The sequence below is a fragment of the Ctenopharyngodon idella genome, chromosome 11 (genome assembly GCF_019924925.1).
Source record: "Ctenopharyngodon idella isolate HZGC_01 chromosome 11, HZGC01, whole genome shotgun sequence".
Classification (NCBI taxonomy): Eukaryota; Metazoa; Chordata; class Actinopteri; order Cypriniformes; family Xenocyprididae; genus Ctenopharyngodon; species Ctenopharyngodon idella.
The window spans coordinates 25,716,284-25,736,787 of NC_067230.1; the positions used below are offsets into that span (position 1 = coordinate 25,716,284).

General features: G+C 34.9%; 2 protein-coding genes across 2 annotated transcripts in view; both read right to left on the minus strand.

Moving 5' to 3' along the window:
* Positions 1 to 742: 742 nt before the first annotated feature.
* On the minus strand, positions 743 to 16,242 carry mapkapk3 (MAPK activated protein kinase 3). The gene is made up of 10 exons (XM_051912797.1): positions 15,518 to 16,242; positions 6,600 to 6,739; positions 5,583 to 5,647; positions 3,908 to 3,987; positions 3,671 to 3,797; positions 3,455 to 3,530; positions 3,217 to 3,341; positions 2,898 to 2,983; positions 2,728 to 2,808; positions 743 to 1,392 (listed from the first exon to the last, which is right to left on the minus strand). The coding sequence occupies exons 1-10, from the start codon at positions 15,815 to 15,817 to the stop codon at positions 1,237 to 1,239; spliced, it is 1,236 nt and encodes a 411-aa protein (XP_051768757.1). The 5' UTR covers positions 15,818 to 16,242; the 3' UTR covers positions 743 to 1,236.
* Positions 16,243 to 16,408: 166 nt separating this feature from the next.
* Positions 16,409 to 20,504, minus strand: part of dnah1 (dynein, axonemal, heavy chain 1) — a 37,926-nt gene continuing 33,830 nt past the window's right edge. The window contains exons 72-76 of the mRNA XM_051912798.1: positions 20,094 to 20,224; positions 18,530 to 18,674; positions 18,116 to 18,322; positions 17,610 to 17,844; positions 16,409 to 17,452 (exon numbers count right to left, since the gene is read on the minus strand). Of these exons, the coding sequence (XP_051768758.1) occupies positions 17,331 to 17,452; positions 17,610 to 17,844; positions 18,116 to 18,322; positions 18,530 to 18,674; positions 20,094 to 20,224 (840 nt within the window). The 3' untranslated portion in view covers positions 16,409 to 17,330. The remainder of the gene's footprint in view (positions 17,453 to 17,609; positions 17,845 to 18,115; positions 18,323 to 18,529; positions 18,675 to 20,093; positions 20,225 to 20,504) is intronic.

Genomic DNA, 20,504 nt, shown 5'->3' on the forward strand with positions numbered 1-20,504 from the left:
ATAAGGTCACTGTATGTTGCAAGAATAGTTTGTAATAATTGTTCATGATTGTGAGGCGCTTGTTCCTCAAAGATCAGGTGAGCATTTGTCTCAGAGGAGCGCTGGCAGAAACTAGGGGAAAGGTCAATGTTAAGTGGTCGTTTAAATATGTTCACTAGAAAGTGGCCCGTTATCAGCCAGACTAATGCTGGCTTTGCACCAAAACGCTGTGTGATGCATGCTATTTATAAACAGTGCCTCACCACAAAGAAAGCAGGTCATTTAGTACAGGCTGCTTTCAAGTGACGCATTTTCTGTCAATAAAACATTTTTTAAAAGTTAGAACGGGAAAAAATTCCTTCTCAGAATCTACTCAGTTTTATAGTAAGAATAAACACAAACAGCGTAAGTATCTTTGGGAAATCCCAATATTTTATAATAATGAGCTTAATAGGTAATTATATGTCTGGCTATTGTAAATTCTGGCAAGCAAAATATTAAACAGTTAAATGTTTGAGATGGTGGGAGGAGAGATCAAGTATTCGGATGTCATCTTCTCGAACACTGTGACTGGTCCAGTAAGGAATGGAGACTGCAGACAATGTTCTTTGGGCCTGATCTGAGGTCAGTGTTTTTAGTTACTTATGCAGACATGGGGTAGTCATGGGGTAGTTTGGGTTCAGGAAGTGACTCACTGCACCAAAAAGTACCACATCTCGCAACACAAGCAATATTATGAAACATTTCCAGTATGGACATACAATTCCTCTGATTTTTTTTATTTGCAATAAACTGGGCCAATAGCAAAAGCCCAAAACAACAACAAATGAAGTCTCTGGAGTGAACTGCATGATAGAACTGAGACACATAGAGACACATCTTATACAAATACACACATATAACATACACAGTGCGAGAGGTGCGTATCAAGTAATAGATCAGTACACAAAAAGACACATATAAAGTTAATGAACACTCACATAAAGTACACACACACAGAGATGAAGGATTTTAAAGCAACTTTTTCAGTCCTTCACTGCTGGTGGTAGAAACAAGGACTTCCTCTGTGTACATGTGCATTCCTCTGTTTATCATTGAAATCCTTTTCTTGCCTTTTCCCTTGAGCCATCCATCTTCTGTTCTTCTTTGGAGAGCCCATCTATCTCCCTCTGCTTTCATTCTTGTTCTTGACTGCTTTTGTCTGATCTTGCACTTTCCATCATGTCATTGATCTGTCTATTCTCCATCTCCAGTCCCTCACTGGCTACTGCATCCGCTTCCTCCACTCTTCTCACCTGTCGCCGCCTTCTTGCGTCTCTTGATCAGCAAGGGGTTACTGGAGGCATCTAAATCTTTAATCTTCACCTGCTCGTAATCTACACGCATGGTGGCCAATGCACTGGTTAACTCTTCCTGCAAACCAAGAGAAAGAAAGAAGAAAAATTAGAAAAGAAATGTAAATAGTATAACATACTGAACTTAAAGGTGCAGTAAGCAATTTCTGAGAAATGCTGTTGAAAGTGGATCGGACCGAGCAGCACAACAAACTTGTAGCCAGTCAGCAGTGGGGGCGTGTACTCATGTGAGTAACATTGGTTTTGAGTGTGTGCTGCTGGTGACTAACAACAAACTCTTGCTTGTATAGTCATGTACTGTATGTTAATTTTTTGTTCTTCCTTGTCGTTTGTTATTCTTCGCTTTATTTTTGCGAAGCTTTATTTTGCTTCGCTTCAATTATGATAAAGAGACATTCATTTTTGCATTGTGTTAGTGCATTTTTGGGGTGGAGCAATGAAGGGATTGGGCTGATTTCAAATATCAACAGTGTTCAACAGCATTTCTCAGAAATCGCTTACTGCACCTTTCACTTTTGATTACATACATACAGTCAAACCAAAAATTATTCAGACACTAGATATAATTTTTAATATTTTTTTACTAGTGGGTGCAGGACACTATAGTTCATTTATGTAAGTGAGGATATCAAAATAAAGTAAACTGTGACATATTATACCCAAAAATTCTTCATAAAGTGGACTACCAGTAAAATGCATAAATATTTGAGACCAATATTTGAGACACTTTGACCTGATCATGTTTTGCTTAAGTGTTATCTGACATAATTAAGATTATTTTTTTCCTGACACAGTTTAACTCTGAGATCTTGTCATATTTTATTACCATTTTTTTAAACTATAGTGAATAAACTGTAATAATGAATGAAATGTTCAAGGTGTCTGAATGAATTTTGGTTTGACTGTAGCTGTTTTATTGTTTTAGGTATATATATATATATATATATATATATATATATATATATATTCAGCATCATTACTCCAGTGTTCAGTGTCACGTGATCCTTCAGAAATATATAATTATTATTATATATTTTTCAACTGCATGCATTAATTACATTATTTTTTATGTTTTTATTAAATATTCAATTCAAATTCCATGAGTATATGTTTCTAATGCACTAGTTTTTTTTTTTTTTTTGCAATGCCAAAAAAGCTGCTGTGATTGAAATGAACTGGGTAGAGTTGTTTTAATTCTGTTATGTGGCTCCCCCCTTGAGGGTAGGGATGGTATTACAGATAATAATGCCCTCACAGATTGTTACCAATCTTCAGTTTCAGATATCTCTTTTATAAATAAGAAAATATAATGAAAAAGATACTGAAATGGTATTTGATATTATTCTAAACAAATACTGTAAGTCTCTCAATGGCCAGTGAATCCTCGGCTCACCTTGACCTCGTCCCACATCTCGCTGTCCTCCGTGAGCACTCGTGTGGTGTGGAGCGGCGTTTGGGGAACCACCATGGATTGCTGAAAGAAACATCTCAATGTTGGAATCCTGGTGTAGATGCAGTGAAATAATATACAAGGAAACACATAAAATCAGCAGAAATACTCACATTGATCCAGGGGTGGTTCATGAATTGTTCAATGGTCAATCTTTCACTGGGGTCAGTCTTCAATAGTTGGTGAATCAACTGTTTGGCTGGTGGAGATTATATTATTATATATCAGTAAGAAGAACATGACTGTTTTAGTTCCACATCATATAGATCAGTGTTTTTATTTATTTTATATTTTAATATTTTATTGTGTAACATAACCAAATGATTACATGTAGTTATTGGAAAAACAAAACAGAAGCGACACTGCCCTCTGGTGGTTAACAGCCAACCTGAAGTCTGACTGGGTGCAAAATACACATAAAATGCATCTTACCCTCCTCAGACACATCAGCCCACTCTGGGTTGGGAAACTCATATTGGCCCATGCGGATACGCCGCTTCATACCCGGTGAAATGGCCTGTCCTGTGTTTGAGTAGAACGGTGGAAACCCACACAACCTTCATGTAACAAAAAGGAACAAAGTAGTTTCAGATATTTTAATAGAAGCTATAAAAAGTACAGCACAGTCTTTAACACTTAAGTTAACACCAAGCAGAATAGTTATACTTACAGGATGTACATGATCACACCCAGAGACCACATATCACATGATTTGTCGTATTTCTCAGGTCCTAAAACCTCCGGGGCTAGAGAAAAGATCTTACGATTACTTTAGCCGACCAAGTGTTATTCTTCACTATCCATTTACTATAACTCTGTCTCTCTCTGTTTAAAGAGAGGTGAAGAATATACCTTTCACGAAAAGAGTGGCATTCATCTTACTGACCTACATAATATGGCGTGTAGCAGGGCGTCTGTAACATGTTATGCAGTGAAGTCTCTTTAGCAAAGCCAAAATCTGTTAGTTTGAGAACTCCAATGTCTTCTTTACTAGTGTAGAGCAGGTTCTCTGGCTGAGGAGGGCAAAGGGAAGCTCATAATATTGTGAACATATATAGATCCTTAATCCCAGTTTCCTCATATATAATTCCTTAATATATAATATAAACAGTTAATGTGTTACCTTGATGTCTCTGTGTGCGATGTTCATGTTGTGCAGATACTGGATGGCTGTGCCGATGTCTCTCATGATCCCAGAGGCCTCTGCAGGTACAATACAGAGGTAATGCAATGTGATACCAGTGCCATTTCACGATTATAAGTGTAAGAGACCAGGAGACTTCAATTATCTCCACTATTAATTTCCTGCCTCAAAATATAAACTATATATAAACTAACTAACCCATGGAAGTTATATGGGAAATAAACCCCTTCATCATTACCATAATCATATTCATAGTTAACTAACAGACCTACTAACTAAAAGAAAGTATTATATATTATTTATATATTTTATTTAAATATTTATGTTCATAATTTATATTTAGAAATCACATGGAAAGTTTATTGCCTTATTTATAGTTAACTAACTAATTAACAACTAACGGAAATTACATAGTAAATTAATCTCATCATAATAATGATCATAATGTTAAATTCTGTCATTAATTACTCACCCTCATGTCATTCCAAACCCGTAATTATATTTAATAATTTTATTGTGTAAATATAGAGATAAATTATGTTTTTTTGAGCAAAGAAAGCACTTGTGTTGCTTCATAAAATCGAGGTTAAACCACTGGTGTCACATGGATTACTTTAATGATGACTTTCCTATCGTTCTGGACAGAAAGAATCCTCTCGGATTTCATCAAAAATATCTTCATTTGTGTTCTGAAGATGAACGAAGGTCTTATGGGTTTTTAACGACATGAGGGTGAGTAATGAATGACAGAAATTTCATTTTTGGGTGAAATAACCCTTTAATCATATGCATAGCTAGCAACTAACTAACCATCTAATATAAATAATATGGGAAATTAACCTCATCATAATTATAACCATAATTAAGTTAATATTTAACTAACTAATTAACTAACCAACTAACTAACCAATGGAAAGTATATAGGAAATTATCCTTTTCAAATTTATTGTTAACTAACAATATCAACTAAATGAAAATTACATGGGAAATTAACTTCCTCACCATTTTCATAGTTAACCAACCACCTAACTAACAGAAAATATATAGGAAATTATTCTCTTCATTTTTATTGTTAACTAACAAACTAAACAACTAAATAGAAATTGGAAAATTTACTTACTCTCAATATTCATAGTTAACCAACTAACTCTACTCTTAAACTTCATTATCACCATGTAAAAATTGGTGGCAATAGAAATTATGGTTTAGACTTGCTATGTGAATGTGTGAGTGTGTGAGTAGGTGTGTGTGTGTGGTGTGTGTGTGTGTGCGTGTGTGTGTGATCCTGGTAAACCCCACATTATGAGGAAGAAATGTCCCCACAATGATAGCGATACCAGTTATTTTTGACTGTGGGGAAATTTTGTCCCCATTTTTAGTCCCCATGAGGAAAACAGCTTCTAAATCACACTAAATTATATTTTTTGAAAATAAAAAAATGCAGAAATTTTCTGTGATGGGTAGGTTTAGGTTTAGGGGATAGAAGTTTGTACAGTATAAAAACCATAATGTCTATTAAATGTCCCCATAAAACATGAAAACCCAACGTGTGTGTGGCATTGTGCATATACATTTGTATGCTACGTGTGTGTGTGTGTGTGTGTGTGTGTGTGTGTGTGTGTGTGCTATAAAAACAAACAGGCACATAACCCACCTCGCTCAGTGAAGGCCTGGTCTCCTCTGGCCTGAATTCTGCTGAAGAGCTCTCCCCCCTCCATACTGACACACACACACACACACACACACTTTCTAATTATACAGCTTAATGCACAAATTCACAATAACAATAAGCTGAGTTCTTTTCCCAGCTGAGCATGTGAAAAAGCAACAACTTATAGGAATGATGTGAATCATATTATTGCCAAAATGTCTAAAAACAAGAGGGAGAGAGGAAATGAGCTCCAATTAAGGAATGGAACGTTTGTTTCTGTGAATCTCGAACTATGACAGTCCCTCTCTGCTCCTCTGAGTGATGCACTTGCACATGCAGTGAGAGGAGAGCGCTCTCACTCACTCAAGATAAATCCACTTAACACAGCACTCAAAGCCACCATTTGATTAAACACAGCATCAAATCCAAATCAAGGTTTTGTGGTTTTGAGTCCATGTCTGTTAGCTTTGAGGTTGTCTATGGGAAAGCTGGCAGAATTCACTTTTAAAATTTAGAATTTACAGTCTGTCTTTCTGTTTAATTAGAACATTTATAGAATGACAGTGTCCCCTAATACCACATGCAACAAGCAAGTACTATTATTAAGACTACTGGCTATTTTTTTTTTTTTTTTTTTTTTAAAAAGGGATGAGCTCTTAATGTTTTTATGGGTTGATTTATTTTATGGTGTTTTTAAAGTCTTGTGGTTGCTCTTACTAAAACAGTTCAGTTCAAATGGACGAGAATAAAATGGAAAATCCAGTGAGGTAGCCTACTATAAGTGAAAAGAAGAACTGAAACCTTCATTCAGAACAATACTGTGACACAAGATCACAAGATATCATTGGGCACAAAAAAAAAAAAAAAAACAGTAATGTGTTCTGTTTTTTTTCCCTGTCATGTCTTTAAAAAAAATGAAATGTCACTAGTTAAGGACCTTGACTGACTGCATAAAAAGAACTGCTATTTCTGGCAGCCGAGCATGATGGAAAATTATGTTTTACCACTGACAGGACTCACCATTCCATAATTATGAGAAGACACTTTTTCCCACGATACATGTTTTCATAGATGGTGAGGATCCGAACTATATGTGGCCCTCCGGATACTCGCCAGTGCAGTTCCACTTCTCTCTGGGCTTTGGGACACTCATATAGAATCTAAAGAAACAAGAAAAAGGATGCAGACTGTCACTCTTTTATATTTTATATATATATATAAAAAAAAACATACACTACTGTTCAAGTTTGGGTCTGTACAATTATTTATTTTTTTTTTTTTAAGAAATTAATGATTTTATTTCACAAAGATGCACTAAATTGGTCAAAAGTGACAGTAAAGACATTTATAATGTTATAAAATTTTAAATAAATGCTGTTCTTTTAAGCTTTCCATCCATCAAAAAAACCTGAAAAAAGTCAAAATCAAAAATGTTAAGCCGCACAACTGTTTTCAACATTGATAATAATAATAAGAAATGTTTCTTGATCAGCAAACCAGCATTAGAATGATTTCTGAAGGATCATGTGACACTGAAGACTGGAGTAATGATGCTGAAAATTCAGCTTTGATTCACAGGAATAAATTACATTTTAATATATGTTAAATTAGAAAACAGTTATTTTAAATTGCAATAATATTTTACAATATTTAAATTGTTACTATATTTCTGAACAAACTTTGGAACGGTAGTGCTATACGTTTATATTTATTTAAATATTTAATAATTTTTAAATAAATTTTAATAAAAAAAATAAATAAATGTTAAATCATATTCCAAATCATATAATGTTGTAATAATATAATATAATAATATTTATCATATAAATACTGTTTAATGTAGTATTTAAATATAATTTTTTTATAAGATTATTTATAAAATATTTTATACATAACATTTTTTAAAATTGCTTTGTTGACAGCATATGTAGCTCTTTTTTATCTGTGGTAATCGAAAGCATGTTACAGATACTGTCAAAGAAGCTTAAACTGTTTCCTGCAATATCGCTTTATTAAAAGTCCACCATTTTTCAGACGCTTGCTGCTCATTAAAGAAGAACAGTTATGCAATAGCTCGTTTCATATAAAAGAAAAGAACATTTCTATTCATTTTATGCAATTTACCACACAGAGTCAGTACAGAAAGTCCTTAATTGGTCTTTCTTTGTGTTCGTCCCTGCACATGCATGCACAGTAACAGAGTGAGACCTTGACATTGCACATGCATCCCATCAGAGTGTATTTTGGGGGCCTGAAAGCTTCTGCTGCAGTAACACCCAGTGTATGGGTCCCTTTTAAAATGCCCATTTTAAGGAACATGATGTCTATGATCAATTAATACTGACTGTAGTAGATTCATAAACTGTTTGCTGTTGTCATAGCAGCTATTTACAACAAGATATAGCTTATAAGCACACAGGATGTCTTTAAAGGGAGAGTTCAGTTAACTCCAAAATTAAAATGTTGTCATCATTTCAAACCATTATGACTTCCTTTCTTCCATGGAACACAGAAGAAGATAGTCTGAAGAATCTTTTAAAAGTTTTTTCCATTAAATGAAAGTCAGTCATTGACTTTCACTCACTGTATGAACAAAAGAGAAAAAAAAAAGATTTTTTTTTTTAAATCTTCTTTTTTGTTTATTACTCTCATTGGTGTTAATTCTGTCATATTAAAAACTATTTTTGACCTGAAATAAAACCAATTAAGGCAGATGTCACCACATGAAACAATTACTAGCACAGAAATGTGCTATATCCATTTACACATTTTAAAAAGTTCAGCGATTGTTTACATGCAAGTACACAGAAATGGGGATCTGGTATTAATTTCTATCAATTAAAGCCCAAAAGCTGTTTGAACCACTTGCAGAGGTGTGAACTGCATGCAATTTGATTTGACTCCCGCCCACATTGTCTCTGCAGTTGATAAACTAAAAGTTCACAGTGTGTGTATATATGTGTGTGGGTGAAAAAGAGGCGCATTGCGTTTGCTTTCCGACTAACAGCAGCCGAAAGACAATTTGAGTCATTTAACAGAGATGCACGTGGGAAGGAGTTTCAAGGGCAGTGTTGTAAATGACTGACTGGAGTAACCTTTATAGTTCACTCTTGATTCACAGACATACCAGGAACCAAGGAACCACCTACAAAAAAAAAAAAAAATCTACGCTGTAAAATCACAGGGGAACAGACGTCAGGAAACTCCTTTTACAACAATAACACAGAACAGAAGCTGTGGTTTGAAGAAATCCACGAGTGTATCAGATAACACACATGCATTAAATCACATGTGCTCTGGTTTTGCTACATAAGTTTTATGGGTAATCTAGTAAAAGGATTAATTTCTAAAGGGAGATGGCATCTATTGCTTTAAATTAGAGCACTGTCTAGGGCTAACAAACTTGTAAACTTACAAAGAACACGTGAGTTTTCTATTTTTATTATTCTTTACACCTATTAGAATATAATGGCTAAGTATTAAACTAGACACTGCATAGTAACACCTTGGTGACCATTTAGAACATACTAGGAACTGCACAGCAACGCCCTGGCAACCACCCTGAACATCCTACACTCTAAAAAATGCTGGGTTAAAAACAACCCAAGTTGGGTTGAAAATGGAAAAACCCAGCAATTGGGTTGTTTTAGCCCAGCAGTTGGGTTAAATGTTTGCCCAACCTGCTGGGTAGTTTAATTTAACTCAACGATTGTTTAAAAATTACTGTATTGCTTGCTTAAAATGAACCCAAAGTATGTTGGAAATTAAAATGTATTAATATGTTTAATAAATGAACATTTATTAATAAGTTTAATGAATAATAATTAAACAATAAACATTTATTAAATTGCTTATTAATAAATGTTCACCTTTTGATCATTATTGTTGCCTCTAGTAATTATGTGTCCGATTTTGGGTTCATTTTAAGCCATATACTAATTTTTAAACAATAGTTGGGTTAAATAAAACTGCCCAGCACGTTGGACAAACATTTAACCTAACCGCTGGGTTAAAACAACCCAATCACTGGGTTTGTCAATTTTCAATCCAACTTGGGTTGTTTTTAACCCAGCATTTTTTAGAGTATAGGAACTGCATAGCAACGCCCTGGGAACTGCCCAGAACACCATAGGAACTGCATAGCAACACCTTGGAAACCACTCAGAACACCTTAGGAACTGCATAGTAACTACCCATGAAACTGCATAGCAACACCTTGGCAACTACCTAGAACACCCAAGGAAGTTCATATTCAACAACCCAGAACAGCCTAGGACATGCATAGCAATGCCTTAGTATCAGCCCAAACACCCTGGAACCTGTATAACAACACCTTGGCAACTACCCAGAACACCCTAGGAAGTGCATATTCAACCACCCAGAACAGCCTAGGACCTGCATAGCAACTCCCTGTCAACAGTCCATAAAACCCTAGGAACTGCTTAACAGCATCTCGGCAACTACCCAGAACACCCTAGGAAGTGCATATTCAACCACCTAGAACACACTAGGACATGCAAAGCAATGTCTCAGTATCAGCCCAGAACACCCTATGACCTGCATAGCAACGCCCTGGCAACAGTCCAAAACATCCTAGGAACTGCATAGAAATACCATGGCAACCACTCAGAACATCTTAGAAACTGCATAACAAACACCTAGAACACTCTAAGAACTGCAAATCAGCCATCCAGAACACCCTAGAAACTACATAGCAGCGCCTTAGCAACCACTCAGAACACCTTAGAAACTGCATGGCAACTACCCAGAACAGCAATGAAACTGCATGGTAACACCTTGGCAACTGCCTAGAACACCCCAGGAAGTGCATATTTAACCACCCAGAACCACCTAGGACATGCATAGCAATGCCTTAGTATCAGCCCAGAACACCCTAGGACCTGCATAGCAACACCCTGGCAACAGCCCAAAACACCCTAGGACCTGCATAGCAATGCACCCTGGCAACTGCCCAGAACACCCAAGAAACTGCATATTAATGCCCTGGCAACCCCATTCAAACACCTTAGGAACTGCATGGCAACACCCTAGCAACCACTCAAAAAACCTTAGCATGCAGCAGCCTTGCACAGGCACGCACACGGCTCACGTTTCTTTGGTTTCGTTTACATCACTTTGAGCCAGGTTTTTCAGTTATATTACAAGCTACAATGGTCTGAAATGAAGGCCAGTAATAATATGTATAATAATGCGAAATTGTATTTAGCATGAAAGCAATCGGTTTGCTCAACTTAGACAGTATATGCAACAGGCAGTTCATCAGCACGTCTCCAGAGATTGATAGCAGAATGAATGATAGCTATATTGACTGTTTAACTTTATGACTCCATTTAATTTCCTGAATCTACAGCCTCAGGATTTAATAGTCTCAGCAGTAAAATTAACTGGGAGACGAGTCTATATACTTCCTCCTGGTTTCTGTTTAGTAAATAACAAGTTACATTCGTTTAAGTGAGTCATTCATTTGAATGAAATGGATGGATGTTGTTTGCAGATACCATCTAATGACACATACTGTTTATATTTAGTTGTTTATTTATACGTCGAAATGACTTTTGTTGGTGTAGTCTAAATTGATGCAGTTATTTTAAAAAATATTTTCAGTAAAATTTACCTTATGAAGCTTATTTCATTTTTTACAGTTAGTGTAAAATATTTATAATGGTGAATGTAGCCAGAAGGGTTCTGTGACCACAGTTTCCTTAAAGAAAACCTTACACAACTGAAAACAGAGTGGGGAATTACACCTTCTAGAAACCACATTTCAGTTTCACCTCAGAAACATTTACAAACGCGTGGGTGTTTTGTCATTTTGGTCTGTTTTGTCATTTGAAGCGTCTCAACTAGATTTATTTGAGGTTAACTTAATCGTAACCATCTCACACTTGGTTCTTGATCAAACAGAGCATGAGTGTTTATATTACTTTCCATGTTCGTCCAAGTCACATTTTATGATAACACATGAAACATGACACTCTGATCTGTCTAAAATAAGACCCTTGTAAAAGACACCACAGCATTACACAGCAGTCTTCTTTTAGCTGCTTTATAAAAACTATTCTTATCTCATACTGTTTATTGGGTCTGTTGTAAAAATCACTGAATACTATTGATACAGAGTTTGAGTTTAATTCATAGCCCAGATTTCCCTTATGCAAACTCTTATAAACAGCATAAAACTGACCCTCCTAAATAATGAACTTCTACAGACACATTGGACACTCTTGCAAATTCGTCATACAGCTCTGTCACACTCTGTCTTCTCTGTTTCACCCTTGGGGGAAACAAATTTCATCCCCCTCGCATACAAAACATAAAGCGCCTTCCAGATGAACCTTGCGGCACACTATGAAATATGCCAGGATTGAACAAAGGCTGAATCCTGAACAATGGCTGGACCCTGAATGTAGAATCAGTGCGGAAAGATGAACTCAAACACTGAACAGCGAGAGTGGCAGTGCCAGGGCTGTAATATGAACCAGTCGAGCATACGGTAGATGGCTGCACAATGGGAACGGTGAAAGGCCATTGAACAGGGCTCACACATCTTTTCTTTGCCATTTTACCGCCACGGTAATTTATTAGATTATGTATGAAATATAACTTAGGAAATGAAAAAGGTTCTGATTTTGTCTTATTGACTATATATATATATATGAAAACGAAACAAAACATGAACATAATTACTATATATATATATATATATATACACACACACAAACAGAATGATGTTATATATTAATATTACTTTTGTTTATTCATATTTATTTATATTACTCCTTACTTACCTGTACGTTATTTTAATATAATTTGTATCTAATATAATTATTGAATACATTGTCTTATATATTAGATATATAAAACATATATACAATTTAAATAAATTATTATTATAATATTAATAATATATATATATATATATATATATATAAAAAATAAATAATAATAATAATAATTATATATATATAAATAATATATATACAATTTAAATAATAATATATAAATAATAATTAATAATATATAATTAAATAATGAAAATAAAATTTAAAAAATAATAAAATTAATAAAAGTCTGAAGTAAAAACAAGTTATGTTATACTATTTAGATATATAGAATATATATGCAATTCAAATAAATTATTATTAATAAATAAATGTGTATTAATAATAACAATTATAATAACAATTGTGTGTGTGTGTGTGTGTGTATATATATATATATAAATAAAATTATTAATAAAACTGTTGAATAAAAAACAAGTTATATTAGATATATAAAACATGCAATTTAAATAAATTATATATATATATATTAATATTACTTTTGTTTATTTATATTCATTATATATATTATAATGAATATATATAATATATAATATATATTAATATATATAATTATTAATAATAAACTATTGAATAAAAAACAAGTTATATTAGATATATACAACTATTACTATTATTATTATTAATAATTGTATATATATAAATATATATATATATATATATATATATATATATATACACACATATACATTACTAAGATATATATGAATATTACTTTTGTTTATTTATATTCATTATATATATATTATAATGAATATATATAATATATAATATATATATTCATTTTCAACAATTCAACGATTCATCAATTATTTGACTGTATGTTATGTAATTACATGAATAACAGAGGTGGATGTTATTATATTTGCCTGTCCTGAGAAGAAGTTGACCTTTAAAGCTAAGATTGTTTCCTCTTCTAAACGTTTTTAAAAGGAGCACAGCAAAAAGTCAGGGATCAAGAACCACCACTTTTACTGGACTATATATGCAAGGTGGTTTCCAATATAGAGACTGCAGTGTAATAAATAGATCTCAGGGGTTCGATCAGGCTGTAAGATATCTTTTCCTTGTTGGCCGCCATTCAAGTCCAATATGGGAAATCAAGAGTGAATTAAATGAATTAAAGGATGGCTTCTGTCCAGCTAAACAGAGTGGATTAAACAGCACCTATACACTAACATTCATTACACTTAGCCGTCAACATGCTGCTTAATTAAAAGCCTGCCAAGATGGACAGCTCTGCCCTATTCCTGTTTGCCCTGTGATTAAAATCAGAGAGGATATTGGGCAATAAATTACTCCTGAATGACTCACGAGATCAGGTCAATTTGATTTGCATTGTGTCCCAGCACAATGAGATTCTTTTAGGATAGCACACTATCTTACAACACAACCCTCTGGACAATAAGCATCAAAAGCGGCTTATTTACATTTTGCAGTGTCATTAGCATAATAATGAGCAATGTCTCTATCACTCTCGAGAGATATTTGGGATAATATGCCAATTGTGCGTAAGTGAGAACCGGTGAGTCTCTGGTCACCGTGATCACATTGGCTCTGTGTGATATTCAGCTCCTGACTTTAACCATTATGAGAGACACTGAACATCTATTTCAGGTCAGCTGCTGTTTAAACCAAGTTAGATATCTTCCACTAAGTTGTAAAGCACTATGAGAACAGGTGCAGTCCAGACTTGCCAAACCAGACGGCCAGGAAAACAACAAGGGGCAGAGAAGTTTATAAGTTCTTTTGACTAATTGCTTCCCAAATTAAAAAAAGTGAGATGATAAATCATTACCTGAAGTTTTGGTACACTCTGCATCTCTTTAAGCTCCTCCCACAAATTTCCCCAAAGTATTATTTAAAATAAATATTATTTTATTAAAATATAATTTATATTTATAATTAGTATCTATTTAAATAATATAATTAGTGCTGTCAAACGATTAATCGCATCCAAAATAAAAGTTTGTTTACATAAGAGTGTGTACTGTGTATTTATTATGTAAATACATACACATGCATGTATATATTTAACAAAAATATATTATATTTATATATAAATATATAATGAACATGTATAAATGTCAATATTTCTTAAATAAATACATGTATGTGTGTGTTTGTGTGTTTATATATACATAACAAACAGTGCACACTCTTATATTATGTAAACACAAACTTATTTCGGATGCGATTAATCGCTTGACAGCACTAAATCAATATTAATTTATTATATTCAGGTTTAAAATTAGTATTTTTATAAATAAAATACATCTTACTAGAACTTAGTAAATAAAAATTGCACTATTCCTCTGCTTTCTTCTCATCACTGTGTGCATATTGAGTTCCTAGATCCAGCTGGATTATACTGGACAGTAAATCCATGTCCATGATGCCACGTGGGTGACAAGTTTCCATTGCACTGCCTGAATGCTGTGTGTCACACCTCGTCTCCTTAAAGAGCCAAGTCAGATCCGGTAACCCTTTAACCGGTGGCCTCCAGTTTCCAAGAACCTGAACACTGTTTGTAACCCCGGCTAGTGACCCTTTACACGAGGCATGGTGACATGACCTACGCTCCTACATATAGGCCTAGAGACACTTAATACAAGTAAATGAACTGCTTTCTGTGGCATCAGGTGCTAGAACTCATAGTGAAGACATAATGATTTACTCTTTTGGCTACTGAGACTAAACTAGCTCAAGGAAAATCTACAGTCCCTTACTTGTATTTGAAACTGTGGTTTTTCAAAGCTGTCATATATAGCATGAAGAGCCACAGGTAAAGAATTAATGTTTTCAAGACTTTACATTAAGCAATATTTGAACCTAAAATCACTTTATATTCATATAAACTATGGTCTAACCCATAAATTTAATATTGCAAAAAGAAGTTGTAAACTACCCATTGTGCTTGGTTTGAGGCATGATGGTTTTGAAACAAAACAACAATTATTACATCAGAACAGGGTTTATTATGCTAGCTGTATGTATTAGCTATACGGGCTGAGTCAACTCTCCTATTAAAAATCCAGACATCTGGTTCCCCATTACAACATGTGTGTAATTTACCTTCAGCGCGCACTTTTGTCCGGTTTTCTTATTGTAGCACTCCACCACTTTGCCGTTGACACCCAGACCCAACACTTGACTGGAGACTTTGTAGTCATCAGTCACGGCATGACGCTTGATTTCCAGTTTGGGATAGACGGGTAGAGGGAACTGAGTGGAGTCGGTGTCTGCGGGCTCGTTCTCTGGGTGAGGAGACGCGGCGCTCTCGCTCGCTTCTGTCTTCTCGCTCTGCGCTTCGGGCTTTGGCTCGGGCTCAGACGAGTCCGCGTTGTCCGTTTGAGACTTTCCATTCTGGAGCATCTTTCAGCGTGCAGATGTAATTAAGGTATTAGAGACTCAACGTCGCTCAAGAGGGTATTTTAAAATCCACAGATAAACTATCCGCGCAGGTCCCGCTGTCAGTGAGTGACGCTGTTCCGAAAATACACTGCTGATGAATTCCTGTGATGACTTATGGTTACAGAATTACTGCACATTTCCCAGAATTAAGTCGCTTATATTCAGATACATGTAAGTAAAATGCCGGTTCCAACATTTCAAGTTGAAGATTATCATAAATAAAGTTACAAATTAAAAGTTAAGAGGTAACAAATAATTGAATGAATTCAAAAACAGTGTTATCTAATCATAAAAGTCATATTCACGTTCAGTTAAAAAGGTCCCAGTTAAAAAGTGTGAAATGAAAAAGAAAGTGTCTTTGTCCTGCGAAGTTCCCGTCATTGACTGTAAAACCGCTGTGTCTGTGTCTGTGTGTGTGCGTTCACATGGGGTCAGTGTCTGTTGCGGAAGCGCGAGCTCCTGAACCGCTAGTCTCTTAAAGGAGCCGCGCACATTTCTTGACCAGAGAAAATATTCCAGTGTTATGCCGAATTCTGGCCCCCGCCAAATTATTACCTCCCTAGTATTCATAGGTTATGTGTTGGGGAGGGGTTAGGATTAGGAAATCAGGTAGCCCCCCGCCCCCCAAACCAACCCCAAAAACATTACCTCATCAGGTCCATTACAGTCATCCACAAAAGTTATTCGTATCTCACAGAAAGAAGCACAGACTGCAAACATTTGAAATAACCAAACAAAACCAACCAAACACACTTTCTTTCCAAGTGTGTTGTCGCGAGACGCTCTTTCACTGATATACCTGATGATCAGTAGCGGTTCACTAAATGAAATAATTTAATAAATACCTGTTTACAATAAGCACTTAACTGAAGAGCACGAGATTGGCGAGTGCACAGGACAAAGTTTGAGCGCGCACATGTATATTTGAGAGTTTTGTGCGAGAGTGAAGGAGACTTGTGCTCGCACATTACATGGATGTGCTCTACACATTTGTCATTACAATAATCACAGTTTTAGGTCATGTAAACATAACAGAGTGTTCATTTATGTCACTGTCGAATGTTATTGTTAACTAAAACAAAAATTACTGAAATTATCATTCATTCAAATAATGCTGAAATAAAACAAATTATAAATATTAGATGAAAAACTTACATTTAATACATTTAGAAACGTAGCCTTGACAACTAACTAAAACTGACACTAAAATAAATAGAAAGATTAAGAAAAACTAACTGAAAATTGAAAACATAAAAATAAAAGCTAATTCAAAATATTAATAAATACTATTATAGTGTAAATAGTGGTTTAAAATGTTAATTTCCAGAGACATCTTGAATATAATATATTCCAGTGCAAAAAAACGATAAATAAGAAAATGATTGTGCATTTTTTTGTCATTCTGTATTTTCCCATATTGCTTCAAGCTGTTTTGTGTTTGTGTTTATGAATGAAAATGTGTGTGAGTGAGAGTCTAGTAGTCTAGAGCACAGATCAACGCCACACCCTGTTTGATCCAGTGCCCCTGGGTATGATCTGTGGGCAGCTCAACTGCAGTTACATAGTTGGTTGAGTGCCCGGTGGTAGAGAGAGTTCCTGTGGGAAAAAAAAAAAAAAACTTTTCAGATCTCTGTGGTAAAACACAAACCAAATTCCCACATAAATCACAATGACTCCACAGGATGTATAATAATGAAACATAAACAAAAGATTGTGGCAAGTTTCACAAAGTAATGCTATTCAAATTGTTTACCAGCACGAGTAAGCGTTTTGTAGATAGGACACACGTAGATTCCAGATAGAGGGGGTTTGCGGTTGGGAATGGGTACCATCCAGATAACAGCCATCTCTGTGTAGAGCTCTTTGGGACGGGATTCAGCAAGCTGGCCAATCTCTGCATCCCAACGTGCCCCTTCCAGAAACAGACCGTGGATGAAGCACCCGATGTCGGGCCTCTCAGTCAGCTCTGCTACTGTTTCCTTCATAACCTAAAAGAGAGTTCAACGAAAGGAAATCAAACAAAAAGAACGATCAAGACGTATGGTTCTTATAAAAATATACACACCATGCTGTTTAGATATGCAAGAGAATGTTCTATTCCAATGTTTGACCTTCTCAGGTATACTGTACTTCTCTTAATGGTCTATCAAATATCAAGCTTGCTTTGAGAGCTTAATATGGAAACATAGTTAAGGCTTCAAATTGCATTACACAGAATTTAATGCAAGAAGGCCTTGCTGTTGAAAGCAGATTATGCACCTTAAAGTCAAATGCAATGGTGTCAATGGAAACCACAGAGCCACGGGCAAAGTTCTGCAGGGTTCCTGTGAGAAAAGCCTGGGGGAAGAAGAACCCACTGATCCAGAATACAGCAGGAATGCCATCTGAGATCCAGTTCTGCAAAAAGCTTATCCGCTGGACTAGATCTGACACCCAGGAGGCCAACGGCTTAAGAGACGGATATGCCTGGGAAAATATCAAAAGAAGAATTTTATGCTAGCTGTGTCCTATTAAAATATTTCAAATAAGTCCTAAGCCTAAATAATCATAGCACTAACTCTGATTTCAGTTACATGCACAAGAGCGTTTGCATAGTCTGTACATAGCAACAAAAACAATCATTCCACAAATTCTGTGTATGTCTTGCATGGTTAACATTTGGGAGATTCTTGCCTTGGCCTTCCATATTTCTGGAACAGCATTGATGAACAGACTGTTAGACATCAGCTCCAGTTCAGATGACATAACCACCAAACCCTTCAAAGCCTTCACCAGATCACTGAGACTCTGGGAAATCACTGATAGCAACTTGTTATATCTGTGAGATTGATGGAGAGGTGCATTTTTAGCCTTCTTAGTGACAAAGTGGATTGTTTTCAAAATACACAGCCGTTCAAAAATGTTTTTGAAAGAAGTCTCATTCATTTGATTAAAGATACAGAAAAAAGTAGTACTGTAAAATATTATTACAATTTAAAATAACTTTTTTCTATTTTGATACATTTAAATACAGTAAAAATACAGCACAGTAAAAACAAACGTTATTAAAATGTAAAATAACTTTTCTATGAATATACTGTAAAATGTAATTTATTCCTGTGATGCAGAGCTGAATTTTCAGCATCATTACTCCAGTCTTCAGTGTCACATGATCCTTCAGAAATCATTCTAATATGCTGATTTGCTGCTCAAGAAACATTTCTTATTATTATCATTAGGGCTTGACATTAACATCCGCCAACCAGCCAAAAGCGTGTGGATTTCAGCAATGGCATGTAACGCAGTCGCTCCTACCAGCCACTTTGGCAGGTTGAATTGTATATATAATATATACATTTTTTAATTGTAGTCTTTTAAAAAGGCATCTGAAATAATAAACAACACTAAAGTGCAATGTTGTGTTGTCAAAAATATTGATTTTTTGATACATATTGATACTGAAATATCTGAAATGCTTCCAATACTCATTTTTTGCAGAATAAACGCACGATACCAGCTGCGCTTTCTTGCACTCTCATCTCTCCGACAGCGAGTTGATACACAAACCCGCGTCCAATTAGTCACTCGTTTTATTTACTTCTTTTTCACTGCTTATTAGGCTTAAACAGTCAAATACACACAAAATAATGTCAAAATTGGTGAGTATTCACGTAAACATAGTCAATTATGTTTTAAGTGAACGTAAACAGTTGAGAAAGAAAACGCATGTCTAACAGTATAATGGATCCGTGAGCCAGATCTTAAAGTGACAGCAGGCTAATATACATGCTCCTAAATTATGAGTTAATATTAAAAATATCTATATGGCAGTTTTTCCCCATGGTATCGATGTCAAAATTGTGGCCAGTGAAAATGGTGAGTAGCTAGTAACTTTGAAAAACCACTAACCACAGTGGCTGGGGAGCAAAAAAAGTTAATGTCAAGCCCTGATTATCAATGTTGAAAACAGTTGCTGCTTAATATTTTTGTGGAAACTGTGATACATTTTTTTCAGGATTTTTTGATGAATAGAATGTTCAAAAGAACAGCATTTATTTGAAATGTATATTTTTTGTAACATTATAAATATGTCTTTACTGTCACTTTTGATTAATTTACTGCATCCTTGCTGAATAAAAGTATTAATTTCTTAAAAAAAAAAAAAATCACACTGAACCCAAACTTTTGTACGGCAGTGTATATTTACAGGTCATTGTATATCATTTATACATTAATTATGCACATTTTAAAAACTTACCTTATAACCTCCTGAACTAGGACAGTGTTCATAGATTCTTCATACATCACTGGGTATTTATTCATGACCTCCTGCACATTAATGAGGTTAGGAATCTTCTCCACAATCCCCTCCACTATTTCCTCTATTATCTTAATGTGTAGAAGAGAAAAGAAAGTGTGCATCAAACCTAAATAGCATATGCATTTTATATTATCATTTTATACCACAGGTTGTAAGAAAAATCCATAATTGCAGTGTTAACACCGCAGTTGCTGCGTTAATCGCCACACTGCTTTACATTTAAAAACACATGGATACTTTTAAAAAGAAAATGCATTGTTTTTAAAATGCTTAATAAAACATTACTTCTTTCAAAACAATTTTACTGACCCCAAACATTTGAACAGTAGTGTACACACACACACACAC

Excerpts from the sequence above, each read along its gene's own strand:
- mapkapk3 (XM_051912797.1), bottom strand. The coding sequence starts at position 15,817 with ATGCTCCAGAATGGAAAGTCTCAAACGGACAACGCGGACTCGTCTGAG. Across the intron at positions 3,988-5,582 it reads CCAGGCCTTCACTGAGCGAG|AGGCCTCTGGGATCATGAGA; the intron begins GTGGGTTATGTG and ends TTGTACCTGCAG. Across the intron at positions 3,531-3,670 it reads CTACACGCCATATTATGTAG|CCCCGGAGGTTTTAGGACCT; the intron begins GTCAGTAAGATG and ends TCTTTTCTCTAG.